Source organism: Fusarium fujikuroi, chromosome FFUJ_chr02, assembly GCF_900079805.1.
Source record: "Fusarium fujikuroi IMI 58289 draft genome, chromosome FFUJ_chr02".
In the NCBI taxonomy this organism is placed as follows: domain Eukaryota; kingdom Fungi; phylum Ascomycota; class Sordariomycetes; order Hypocreales; family Nectriaceae; genus Fusarium; species Fusarium fujikuroi.
In genome coordinates, this window is record NC_036623.1 from 2,630,998 (window position 1) to 2,644,290 (window position 13,293).

Sequence of the window (13,293 nt, forward strand, 5' to 3'; positions counted from 1 at the left end):
ATTATGCTAATTCCATTGATTCGACTACCCATTTCCACACTAGGGGAGGAAAGAAAACCCAGGACCTTGATCCTAAATGACAAAAAGACTTAGGTAAATTTGCATAAATTTACTGGTAGGATGTCTTTACTGCCTAAGTCTAGGGCACCTTTGCTAAGCTTAGGATACATTTTGCTGAGTTTACTTTGACATCCTATATTAAGGTCCGGTGTTTTCTTGCTCCCCGAGGGCCACGACACCAGAAGAAACAAATTCCTCCTTTGCTTGCACTTTGACCGCTTAACTGACGCATTGACTTTATATGGGTTGAAACAACAGATGGAGACGAGTCTGTGCCTGATCTGAGCTTTTTCAATATATCCGTCCATCCGCTGTAAACGGCCCTTGTCATGCCGAGATGAGAAAGCATTTCGTGCAGCAATCGATTCTCGAATTGATTAGCGAAGTTTGACAAATATGCCTTGCACAGCACTTTTGCACAAAAGGACGAAACGATTCACAATTTAGACCAGATGGGCATTTTCAAGCTCCAAATACAGGGATTTTAATTAATCTTTTAGTTACATCGTAACAACGTCACTGTTTCATATTCAGCCTCGGTCCCTCTATCTCGGTTGACAAACAAATGATATCGATGTTAGATTCATTGTTGCTGTGGATATGACCTGTTGTTTAGATTTACTTCGAGGCTTTTCCCCAGCTTCAACTACAGGCGCCAGTGTTCCGCAGTCAATGGGACCAGGCTTTCCCTGTGATGCCTCACTGGGTTGCTGGGTATCTAATCAAATTCACAAGGACTCCGTAGAGTGTAGATACTGGCTAGGTAAGTGCCATAAGAGTCATTTCGGCTCTGTTTCGAGATCCTTGGTGTATTGATCACCTGCTGATAACAGTGCTGACTTACCTCTGGTTAAGTGGAATTTCGCATGATATCTTGTTTTCGTCCTTTCTACTCCGTATCGCTACTCAAAATTGTGACTGTGGCTGGTCAGAGACAATTGATTTTCAGGGATTACGATCACCAATGTCTGAGGCATGACATTCCTGTGTGGCTTTAAATTTGTCTCAGTGTTAATGGGTGGTTCCGTTTGTCCCTTCAACAACTTTGACATCACAAGGGCCTTAGGTTCTTTGCAGACCATTGATACTGCATTCTCTATAGGAGCGTAACCTGCAACGGAGGGGAATCTTTGCAATCATCAGTCGAAGCTCGAAGTGGCCTCCTCGACACATCTGTTTTAAGGTGGAATCACACCACCGAGTAAGGTAGTGGATAACTGTACCCTCAATTTCATAAGGCGAGTTACCGAAACACTTCCAAGTTGGTCAAGTTACGATTTACTCATGAATACGCCGTTGAGCTTTCTAAATATGTCATTGAACTCTACCCATTCCACCCGATGAAGATAGGTTCTCAAGCCGCAATGTCCAACATGGGGAGTCACCATAGGAAGCGATAAAAACATTTATCACGTTCCGCGAATTTTCTATCAAGGCATCATCATACATCTCTATATATAGAAAGAAAATATGCTCATGTGTGAATCCAAACTGCTCGGTTCAACGGGCGTCGTCATACAGTTACAAGTACAAGACCAGGCAAACGCTCGCTATGCTGAGTAATTGCCCCGGGTATATAATGCTTCTCCCACGATCCAGCTTCGCCTCTTCCTCTTCACATAGAATCTTCCATCTGACGACTTCTCGCCTTGGTCCAGTTATCTTTATCCAACTTTCCGCCTTGAGCTTCAAGGCCCATTCCCCTTTCTACCCATTCTTTACTCTCCATATGCCGTAGTCGACTTAGCGCACGAGCAAATGCGAATGCCTCCTCAGAACTCGCAAAGAGATTTGAGTCTTTGAGCTTGTCAACACTATGTACCAGATCATGCTTGGCAGCAGCATCCTCCGCGTGCTCGTGCTTCACCCCCTGTTTCATGAGGCTTTCAGCAATCTCATCTCGGGAGACAAAGAGTTCTGAAAGGGGTTTTTCTGCAGTCAGGACAAGCTTGGCGTTACCCTCATACACAACATCGATGAATGTGATGAAGCGACGCGCGAGATCTCGCTGCTGATGAGTCATTGCGGGAATATCGGTTACAATGAATGCCTCATAAGCCCGAACCAGCTCAATGAAATCAGCGGCAGATTTTGGTTGTCGAATCAATTCGTCAAAGGTGAACCATGCCGCTCGTCCGCTGACTCGAGGAACATAAATCTCACGACCCCAGACCTTTTGCGTCTCGGGTCGAGGTTCAGGCTGTTCAGGATCGCCGAGGAACCGGAACCATTTCTCGGCGTGTGCGTGCGCATGGCTGTCGAGTGACGTGTGGTACACACCAGATGGAGGTCGAGGGATCTTTCGGTAATCGGTTGGCGAATCGAGATTTATGACATGCAAGCGGTTCTTGAGAAGTTCGATGGCGGGGATGAATGACTCCCGCTGGACACCGTTCTTGTACAGCTCGTCAGGGTGTCTGTTGGAAGTTGTTACCAGGACTACACCGTTTGCCATGAGAGATTCAAGGAGTCTGTATACGGTCAGCATTGAGCGAGTTTGAGGTGATAAAGTGCACTCACCGTCTCAAAATCATTGCATCTGCTACATCTGTGCACTGGAATTCGTCGAAACAGAGCACATTTGCCTGTTGAGCAATGTCGGCCGCGATATATGGTACCCCATCAATGTCGTTTCCATGCTCCATTTTGAATCTATGAAGTCGCTTGTGTACATCTTGCATGAAGTTGTTGAAATGAATTCGATTTTTTGACTTGACAGATGGAGGCAGAGTTTGGTATAACAGATCCATCAACATGGTCTTGCCACAACCCACGTCACCATAGAGATACAAGCCCCTCGGAAGATCGTTAGGGATATCCCCAGTAGCCGACCTGCTGCCACCTGCGCCGAAAAGCGACGAGAATATTGACTTCTTCGTGGGCTTGAGGGATTCGATGCTGGGGTGCTGGACAGGCGGGGCGTCATATTTCTCCAACTCATGATACAAGTTTTGGAAATTCTGTATGATCCCTTCTCTCTTGTCAGTACTGGCTTATGTTCCTGGCTGGATTCCGACATCCTCACCTCTTTGGTGTTCATCGTTTCGCAATTTGCCCGCCTGTACTCTTCTGTCATACTCTGGAATTGGACCTCCGCCGTGTATAGGTTCAGCATCGACTACTGTTGCCATCGACCGCGATCGGTTAAAACATGACGTCGATAAGTTGGCGCCTTGGACCGTGAGGGCTTGTTGTGTCTGTCGGCAATATAAGCCTGTCCTCAAGCCCTGTGGTGTTGCGCTCGTCCGAAGCGTCCTCGCAAATCTACCGCCATCCGCCGATGGCCGTAACAATCGAGGATGGCGAGCAGTGGCACTACACCTCAGTGCGCCGCGCATTCTGATCGCATATATATCGCAAGAATCGAGGCGGCTTCGTTTGCGATCGTTCGTTGGTGAGTTTACGGAATTAAGGTTGTAACATGAGGCAGTTAATCATGGAGGGGAGTTGCGAATCCGGTATTCAAGTGACGATAGTGTGGGCCGGGTTTAGAATTGGTCCCCGGCACTGGTGACCCGAAGGCTGCCGATATTCCCGGAGGTCCTTTCAATTAAGCAGTCTTTTGTCAGCATGCCGAGGCTCACTAACAGAGTACTTGAGGATTTCCAGCGATCTACCCTAGATGCTCGTCTCGCACTTCAAGAGTCAGCTGTTCACAATTTCACATGATGAATCCCCAACACTGCAGACTCACATCTCTAGGTTTAAGCTCTTTGTCAGCTGCTTCTTAACGCTGTAGTCGAGCATAATTATTCATTTGAAGACGGGCCCGGTCACTCTACTCTCGGAGTCTTAGATCAAGATGCCGATTCAACTCCGAAGGCAAGGCATCAGCACACGTCAGAACCCTTGGGGGTTATGAGATAGTTCCAAACTCCCTGACCACGACCCGGAAACCCATCTCCGGCCAAGGTAAGTGACTTGATAGTAACGGCAAGTCGCCTTCCAAAACATAGGATTAGAGATTTGAAACCTGGCGGGTAACGGGTTCGAGGTTGTGCATCGGTCGAAAAAGTACTCTGAATGGTTGACACAAGCTTGGGTATACGAGCTCGCAGGTAATCCAGTAATTAATAGCTTCAAATTACTCCCGCTGTTTTAAACACAGTTCCCAGACGATTTCGTGAATATCATGTCGCATCTCTCCCAACATCCTGCCAACACTCCGCCTAGGCCATAATAACTGCAAGACCAATGACAGCAACCAGACCAGTGAGAGGAGCACCAAGGACACCAGCAGCATTGTCGTCGTTCTTGGACTTTCCGGAGCCGCTGTCGCTATCTGAGTCGGCGTCATCAGCGTCCACCAACTCGCCACCAAATGGCTTCTTGCCTGGGTTGACTCCAGAACTTAGCTCCGATGCACGCTTCTTATAGTCGGAGAGAGTCTTGTTGGAGTCGGCGTTGATGATACCAACCATACCCGAGGCGCATTCTTTGCCCTGGGAGGAGTAGAAAGGCGTAGGATCCGTATCATTGACGGTGACCTTGAATATCTTGTCCTAGAGACATGTTAGAAATCGCAAAGAGGCCCGAGGAGTCGCAACTTACGGCAGATCCATTGTCAGTGGGAACGAAACCGGAAAAGAAGCCAGTGCCCATATCGAGAGGAGAGCAAGGGTATCGGTAATCGCCAGCAACTACGCTGTGGTTCTTGGGCTCGAAGTGGAACTCAAGGACATCACCCTTCTCAGCCTCAACCTCCTCAGGGTCGAACTTGTCGTCGCTGGTAGCTGTGATTTTGATAGTCTTCGCGCTGGCCAGAGACGCCAAAACGGCTGAGGCGAACAACGTCTTGAGCGAAGGCATTATCAGTGGGTGGTAGAGCGGTGATGCGTAATGCAAGAGTATAAGCCGGTGAGGATCAATAAGTAAGGCAGGTAGGCAAGTTGGAGTTTATCAGTTTATGAGAAGTTGACCGCTACTAGCAAGTCTGCCAAAAAAGATTCAACGTCAGGCCAAGAGTCGCCTGTTGCCCAGCAGCCCCTAATATCAGGGCAATTTTTCCGTGCTACATACTTCTAACATGGGCCAGTTAATACTCTATTCTGATTGCCTAACAGAGACGCGAAGATCAGGGTTTGACCAAGGGGAGATCAAGGAGATGCAGGGGCTCTCCATCACGAAGGATTCACTGGTTGGTGCGTCGAGGTCGGGTATTTGTTTCATCGAGAGCCCTGTTTACTTGTGCAACCCCAGCAACCAGAAGCACGAGGATTGTGGCCTACCCTAGAGCTCCAACGTACTGCTTGAAATCTGCATGTTCGTCGAAATTGACTTACAATATCCGATCCTTCGAGTCGACAAGGGTTCGGGTTCTAGAACTCTGTTGTAAGATGAGACAAGACTAGTTCAATAGTATCAAGGGAATGTTTCTTCAGCCTCGGACGAGATTTCAGACACATGCCATTAAACAAAGCTCTGGAGCACAGCTGAGACCATCAGTCTAGAACGAGATGAATGCTGCAAACGGCTGAGCGGGTGCATCTATCCTTGTTGCTGATCTCGAAGGGTAACATGGGTTCCATTCACCGCTCGACGCGTGTCGGTTGCGACGTAGCACGCTCATACGACGTGGGTTGCATGCCTCCCTTTGTGCAGCACCAAGGTTAAACGAAGAACAAAGAACGACCTTTAGGTAAGTAAGTACACAACTACATGTGCCCTGCAGGGCAAGCATCGCAGCCTTCTCATGACTCCGGTAACTTTTCAACGTCCGTTAGTGAAACGATGGTATGTGCATTAGTTGGTTGACAATGCAGGCACGCACTATGTCATGAACGAGAACTCTGATCGTTGTATGGCTTAGATATTTTCCCATATCATGAAGCTTGTTTTCACCAAGTAACGGCGTAATGTACTCTATACATAGTCTAGGTTGGTGTACTGACTGACTCAGCTCGTGCCCCATCTCCCGACCACTTCCGGGGTCACGGAATACCGGTGCTGAGAACCGGAATGCTCCACAGCGATTCCGGGTCCGAGTGTTCAGCGGTCCGACAAAGAATTAACCTTCTCCGGTCACTGGGCATCTTTCGGAAGCTATGGCCAAAATTGGCCGTAAACCCGAAGCGAGTGGTCGGGGGACTCGGCGTCCTCTGCCGAGAATGACTAGTTCGGACGTCGTAAAGGGACGGATCCATCGACGCCAGTCTAGATCCCGGGAATTTGATGATGGGGCTGAGCCGCATCTTTAACTTTGGCCCAATGTAATAATGAACGGGCTGCTAGATCGACGTTATGATCTGCAAAGTAAATTGAGCCCTAAACATGATCGTGATGTCGAGTGACACATGTGTCATCCCCACGGACGCAAACGATATTGGGGTTAATATCAGCGAATAGTCAAGTTGATGCAGGAGTTTCAGTAATAGGAAAGAATCAGCTATTGCGGTATGTCATCAAATTTCCCCAGTATCCCCACATACATGCTTTACGGCCTGAGGCTGAGCTGCAATGGCAAATCAAGGGGCCTCAGTATGAAGAAACATCGTTTCGCAGCGTGCCTCGCGAGTCTCCTACCACATCTAGAAGAATCAATATTGTGATCCGCAAACAGCTAAGATATATGGTCTGGGTCTCGACCTTGTGTAGACTGGGGCCAAAATTCTCACGTGAAACACGCACGACATGCGACTTTCGATTCAGCATCCAAAAGATCATACAGATAAAGTGGCCAAGAGATCAAGCCACACACTAGCTGCTGTCACCGGTTATTGTACCTGAACAAGGCCACGTAGCCTATGGTGTCTTTGAACGTTTTAGCGGTTCGTCCCTAGGGCATGCATGTCATCAATGGAATCTAGAACATCGTATTACTCACTACAATGGAGAACAAAGAGAACGGTGCAGTAGAATGCAGCATAATGTTCAATAAACAATGGGCTAGAACGTTGAAGAACACAACTGTACACTACCGAATGCCCAAGGTGATGCGAGTCTTTGGATGTTCCCAGTCGTCAATGAATTGAACAGTGCCGTGTACTTTCACTTATTCTCCTTTGTTATCAGAGTTTGTCTGTATGCCTAGAATAGCTATTTAGTTACTAAGCGCTGGGCCTTTACCAGCAGCGTGACATAACAGCAAGAGTAGCACGACTGAATACACAACAACACAATCAACGAGACGCATGCTGAATTCCACGACCGATGTATCCCGATCGCCAACCACAGCCTCGAAAGAGGTACCTGAGAACCCGAGCCAGTAAAACTTCCCCAGGTTCCCAACACCAGAACACAAATGGAACATTGGGCTCTGGGTCATGGGAGAAGACGAAGATTCTGCCGCGCTTTTCATCACGGTTTCAACCCCATCGACGATACGACCCCAAAGAGTCCTTTTTTCCATTCCCCAAAATTACATTCCTCATTGACCAACCAACAGAAGTCAAGTGTCAGATATGCCATCAGGCGAGCTGTCAGATCAAATCAGACGCAGAGCCGCCTGACGGAAGTACGTTTGGTCTAATGCCATGTGGTCATGCTGCTTGCTTGCAGTGCCTTGAAGGGTGGTTCGAGTATCAGGGCACTTACCCTTCTGCCGAGTCGATCTCATCTATCCCGGGTGTGGGCATAGAGTTCCAGCGAGACCCCTGACTAGGGAAGGACTTCACCTGCTACCAAAGACACTACCAGACCAGGGCAGGATCCCGAATTTCTGTGCGCAGTGCCTCAAAGCAGAATTGTTGACTCAAGCAAAAGAAAAACTTAAACCAGCCACGGAAGGGTTTGAAGAAGCCAGACTGCGATTTTACCACACCAAAGCGCCCACAGACGAGGCAATTATGCTGAACAAGAGAGACGAGTTTGAGACAGTGTTCCGGGAGGATGTATACTTCAAGCAACTAAGCACGTGGTTGACAAGCTGGTAGGGTGTCATGATGCAGGGAGTCATGACTCGATCGATGGTAGGTAGGGGTGAGATAGCCTTTGAGATGCAACTAGTATCCGCGGAAATCGCAAAAGTACACGATACTTAGTCCGTAGTAATAGAAATTTCCTCAGCCTGCTCGAGTCAGAAAGTACAGGATATACAGGGATAGACAGTGGCTGAAAGAAGCGGTATTGAGCAACCCAAGCTGCCACACGTTAGTAACCTGTATCTTAGGCATCATCGGCGAAGCTGCCATGGAACAACGACATTTCTCCCCCATAACCACCTGAATCGCGAATGTGACGTGGGTGCTACGTATGCACATGCGTTGAGAAAAAAATTCCCGAGGACTTGCAAGGACGGGCCGACAATTCAGCTGTCTAGGAACCTCATGGTGGTCGATCTGGTGCATAAGCTTGAATCGGTACTGGGTTTCGCACCTAGTGTCCGTCCGAACTGACTCGACGACCTCTGATTGGGAGCGGCTTTGGTTTTTGATGGCTGTGAAGTGCTTATTAGTTCTGTGATCCGAGGTTGGTGCCTCGGGTGTTTTGCAGAATAGGGAAACTAAACAAAGAGCCGCAGGGAGATATGGAGGGCTGAGTAATTTAGAGATGAGGTAGTTGAAGTGGATCTCCGGCGGGAAGAGGGGCGCAGGGCAGACCCACTTTCAACGGCAGCTCCGTGACCGCGGCGGGCAACAACGGGTCGGGACCATAGAAATCAGTGGAAATCAAGAGTCAAGACAAGATTACAAAGATATTAGTGAATGAGCCATTTCCGTGTTGCCAAAGCTCTATTCACCATTAAAGTCGCCAAGACTGCGTATTTTCGAGTCAATGCTTCTCACGTTTCTTGTTTCTGACCCATACAATTCCGTGCTTGCAGCATTCTCGGCCGGGTCGTCGGAGGATCATACAAGGATGGTAAGAGTATCCCCTTTTCCTTGTAAATGGGCGTGACCATGACGCAGCTTGAATGGTTTTTTCTTATAGTCGGTCTGGGAACCGGGTTGATGTCCGGTACACCCGCTACCACGACCGCGGCGCTGGGACTCATGCTTGTAAGTTGGACGGCCTGCTGCAGTCTCCATTGAAACATATAAGTGACACATCATATACGGTGAGAATAGCTAGACGTAAGGACATTAAGCGAGAACAATGTGTATATATTATCATACGAGTTCTAAAGATGGTGAAGAAATGACTGCCGAGGCAAGGGTGCGCAATCGGCAAACCGAATTTATGTCGGCTAACAGTACTCCGTAGTTGTAAAGATTATAGACAGTCTACTTTGCAGAAACTTGCCTGACCGAGGGCTTACCAAGGAATCATAGTATATTTGATCTGATGCCTCAGATAGCGGTTTCTGATATTGACTACAGTGGATAATAAAAGTCTGTTGACGAACAAACGGTCCTTGCAATTGCTTGCTTGTTACCGACCTTGGGTTGTGTAAACTGACCAGTTTTGCTATCCCTCAACGGTCGGCATTTGCCGAGGTGGGGACAGGGTCTGGACTTAGGCCCCTCAGCCACATCTCGACGTTGAGTTCCAAACCCTTGGACCCAGCCTTGGGGTCTTGTTCCCTGGCGAAGATCGAGATTTAGGGGGGGCTCATCCAAATTCGGGGAATGGCAGGCACATGACGATATCTTCGCCAGCCCAGCCCTAGGTCTCAGTCTATCGCGTTGTGGGTGCAAAACACACTGCGTCATATCGCGACATCGTCTAGTCATTAAGGCACAGCCAACTCAATCATAGCATCCAATCTCAATCAGCAGGTACCTAGTCCGTTGATGAGCGGTGCGTTCTCGTGCGCAAATGTCCCTGTCCTGCTGGACTTACCCAGCTTGGCTGTTGCTTCCACCCAAGCAAATGGCTGCTCAGATGCCTTCTCCTTTCACACGAATCAACTGGGATAGCTAAAAAAAAAGTTCCAGCATGTTACATCGCATAGACGTGCCTATTGCAGTATGATCATGATCCGCTTGGTTCGTTCTAGGCTCGCGATCTGTCTCCCTTGATTGATCCCGGCCATTTCGACAATGCTCTTACGTTCTCTGTATTTGCGCCCGCCGCGTTAGGTATTGTACTGTGCAATACGAAACTCGAGCTGTGGTTGGGCCATCTCTGTTTTAGTGCTGCCATTCGAATTTGCATCACCGCCTATTCCATTGCTTTCTCATTCTCGACCGTTGCGGTCCTAGTCATACGCCGTGGAATCTAACCGCGATGCGATCTCATAACAGCACTCGGGATAGTGTTGAGCCACCAGACGACGCCTTAAACGGCCAAACGATACGTACTCGTGCATTTTTTGTTTGTGGATCTGTGTTTTTTTTTGGAGACCGGCCTTGTCGTTCCTTTTTCGGTTCCCTAGACTTGAGCGACCGTGCATCGCTAGCGGCATCCATGGCTTCACATCCTGATCTCCTAGTTAACTCTCCTCAGAACGCCCTTGTTCTATTTCGAAAAAAGAAAAGAACGGCGCCTGGCAACACCTCCAACAAAGCTTAGCCTTGATGGTAGCTGGGGAATGGTGTCACCCTAGGGGTCTTGGTTCCCACGGCTCTTGTGAGATGTCCCACTACGTACGTACTCCATAGTAGGTGAAAGGGGAGATGCCTGTCAGCAGACTATGTATTTTCAAGATGCTAGCCTCCACGATCACAGGCAAACACGATCCCAAAAACATATGGAGGATGCAAATCCACTGCCCCTTCTTCGCCTTCGTCTCCGCCGCCGCCGAAACAGTGTTGTGCTCGCACATAACTCCGTGCCCTCCGCTATGCTGGTGTTGGTGTTGGTTCGGGTTGGGATGGTATGGGAGGGCTTGATACTTTCATATCCTCATGTTCTCAGCGACTGATGAAATTCAAGGATGCGTGTTTATGAGCGCGTGGCTCAGCAATGATCTCCGTACAGCGCACCCTGTCCGTCTGACTTACACCCACCTTATCGCCACAAGGGGGCAATAACGGCTCACGCCAGCCCGTCTTTTTCTGCAGCGAGGTTCGAAAGTGGGTGTGATGTGCCATTTATTAGCCATACCTTCGGAGCCGCTGCCCTCGCAATCACCGAATCATGTCGTCGTCGACGGGTTTATGCCCAACCAAGCATGATGCCCATTCAACCAAATCACTAACATCGGTTTTGGGTCCTGGCCCCTCTGCCGTCCAGGCCTCCGTCATTTCAGCTACAACTCCGCTTTCCGTGAACTCAAAATCTTCTCAGCCACTACCTCCCAAGGACAGGATCCCTGGAGACATTGCCAGTCCCCAGACACCTATTTGCTGTACGGCAACACTTCCCGTTCAATCAATTGCTTCTTGGCACAGCTGCTAGATGGTGGTTTCATGGCTTTCGATACAGTTTCTCACATCCCCATCAAGTCTCATATTCTGTCGGGCCCGCCTGGATGGAGTATGTGTATATGGCTTGCTAGTGAGACACCCTATCTTCTGTTTCCTCTACACCCCCTAGACTACCTTACTGTACAGTACCTATCTATGTACGCAATGTGATCTCAGCTTCACTCGCCTCTTGAGAATGGCAACAAGATATTGGACGGGGCATGTCAAGAGGAGCAATTCGAAAGTCGCGGTGTCAGCGTTCAAGTGTGGCTTGTTAGCATTTTCCACATATCGAGTTGGTGGCGCGCTGCTCGCTCGCCCGGTTCATGGATCTCTTGCTACCGAATTGACCGGCTCTTTGTCTTTTGCAGATTGCAATGCACCAGGGTTGCAGCTAGCTCATGACTGTTGCTTGTAGCGCAGCCCTGCAGCATATTCCCAGCATAACCGGCTGCCACTTGCATCGACTGGTCTCGTTGTCCCGCGCCGGCCCAGTGGTCTTCGTCCCAATAGGGCTGCCCCGTCCGTTGATGGGGTTCTCCGGGCCCTGGATCTCTAGAGGCACATGTATCTGATACTTCCTCCAGACTGTAGTATAGAAGCCCCCAATACCTCTTCCTTTCCTTTCGCCGTCTCCTAAAGAAACGCTTGCCGCTGTGGCTGACCTTCCCATGTGGCGGACCCTCTCGTGAGCTTATCGTCTTAAGTCTTCATAAATACCCTGGTATATGTCACCGCTGGTGCCCCATCCATCCTTTCAATAAAAGGGAAAGCGTCATCTATTAGACCTGGGTTGTTTTTCATCAGGACCGCTCCAGCTTCATACAACTTGAGCTCATGCCCATTATCCTTTGCGCCTTTCGTTGATCCTCATCAGTGTTGGTTGACCAGACCAACACCACGGCGCTGTCGCAAAGAGCTTGTTACGAGATTCGCGATCTGGCCTAGATGCCGAACTCTTGTCGCATATTGACAACGCCTGTCCCGTCAAGTTATAAAACGACTAAATGTCAACGCCGGCAGTATGTGGCCCGTTCCTCTGTCCATATCCATTCTCCTCTTCGATCCATGTTCCTAATGTTGGCATGTCCTTGTCTATAGCAAAAAGCAAACCTTGCCCGGATTAGAGATAATCAAAGGAGATCCCGGGCCCGAAGAAGAGAGTATCTCCAAGAGCTCGAGCAACGACTCCGAGTGTATGAGTTGCAAGGTGTCGAGGCGTCCTCGGAGGTGCAACATGCTGCGCGGAGGGTTGCAGAGGAGAACAGACAGCTCCGTGGTCTTCTCAACCGGCATGGGATCAGCGATGATTACATTACTAGTTACTTGAACTCGGGTACAGCATCGCAGAACGACCCGGCCGCAATATCGCACTTCCCCCCCAACACTCACAGCGATAGTGTCCAATCCCTTCAGCAGGTTATAGCACCCCGGAGACCTACAGCTCTCGATACTGGCGTACCTTACGGCCTCCCTCCGCAGGAAAGCCGTGAACCATCTATCGCGAGTGGATCTACGAGCAGTTCTTCTATATGGGAATCTGGCCAAGCTATCCAGCCACCTTCAGCATACACCCGGCCACTTCCCTCCAACGTCCCTACACCAGTACCGAGGCAGTCGATAACTTCGTCAATGCATCCCCAACACTACACCTCTCAGATGTTCCCTGATCCTCAAGTTTCACGGACCGAAAGCTACCACGCTATCGCTACCCCTGGATCTTTGATGGATGATCCCCGGCGACACAGCTACTCTGTGGCACCCATGTCTGGGGATGTCTCCTCAACGATGGGCTACAGCATCCCCATGAATTCCTTTCACAACCCTGTAGGACAAGATGGTGGCCCTTCAGGACCGTGTTGACTGGATGGCCAACCAGCAGAGAGCTTTTGTCCGACCCAATGGACTTCGTTGCGCCCGGTGGCCTCAAAATCCTCTGCCATCCACATCGAACAATTACCGACAAGTAGCTTCGTGTTGATGCAATTTGCGTAAAGTTCAAGGG

The 13,293-nt window shown here is 49.3% G+C and overlaps 3 protein-coding genes; 1 reads left to right on the forward strand and 2 right to left on the reverse strand.

Annotated features, from left to right (window-relative positions):
• Positions 1-1,675: 1,675 nt before the first annotated feature.
• FFUJ_04496 (putative AFG1-ATPase family protein) lies at positions 1,676-3,398 on the reverse strand (the record flags this gene model as incomplete). XM_023572212.1 has 3 exons in its annotated part: positions 1,676-2,531; positions 2,581-3,031; positions 3,086-3,398. The coding sequence occupies 3 exons, from the start codon at positions 3,396-3,398 to the stop codon at positions 1,676-1,678; spliced, it is 1,620 nt and encodes a 539-aa protein (XP_023426377.1).
• An 831-nt stretch (positions 3,399-4,229) lies between these two features.
• FFUJ_04495 (uncharacterized protein) lies at positions 4,230-4,869 on the reverse strand (the record flags this gene model as incomplete). XM_023572213.1 has 2 exons in its annotated part: positions 4,230-4,562; positions 4,612-4,869. The coding sequence occupies 2 exons, from the start codon at positions 4,867-4,869 to the stop codon at positions 4,230-4,232; spliced, it is 591 nt and encodes a 196-aa protein (XP_023426378.1).
• A 7,426-nt stretch (positions 4,870-12,295) lies between these two features.
• Positions 12,296-13,151, forward strand: FFUJ_04494 (uncharacterized protein; the record flags this gene model as incomplete). XM_023572214.1 has 2 exons in its annotated part: positions 12,296-12,310; positions 12,390-13,151. 2 exons carry the CDS (start codon positions 12,296-12,298, stop codon positions 13,149-13,151), a joined length of 777 nt encoding a protein of 258 aa, XP_023427171.1.
• Positions 13,152-13,293: the final 142 nt, after the last annotated feature.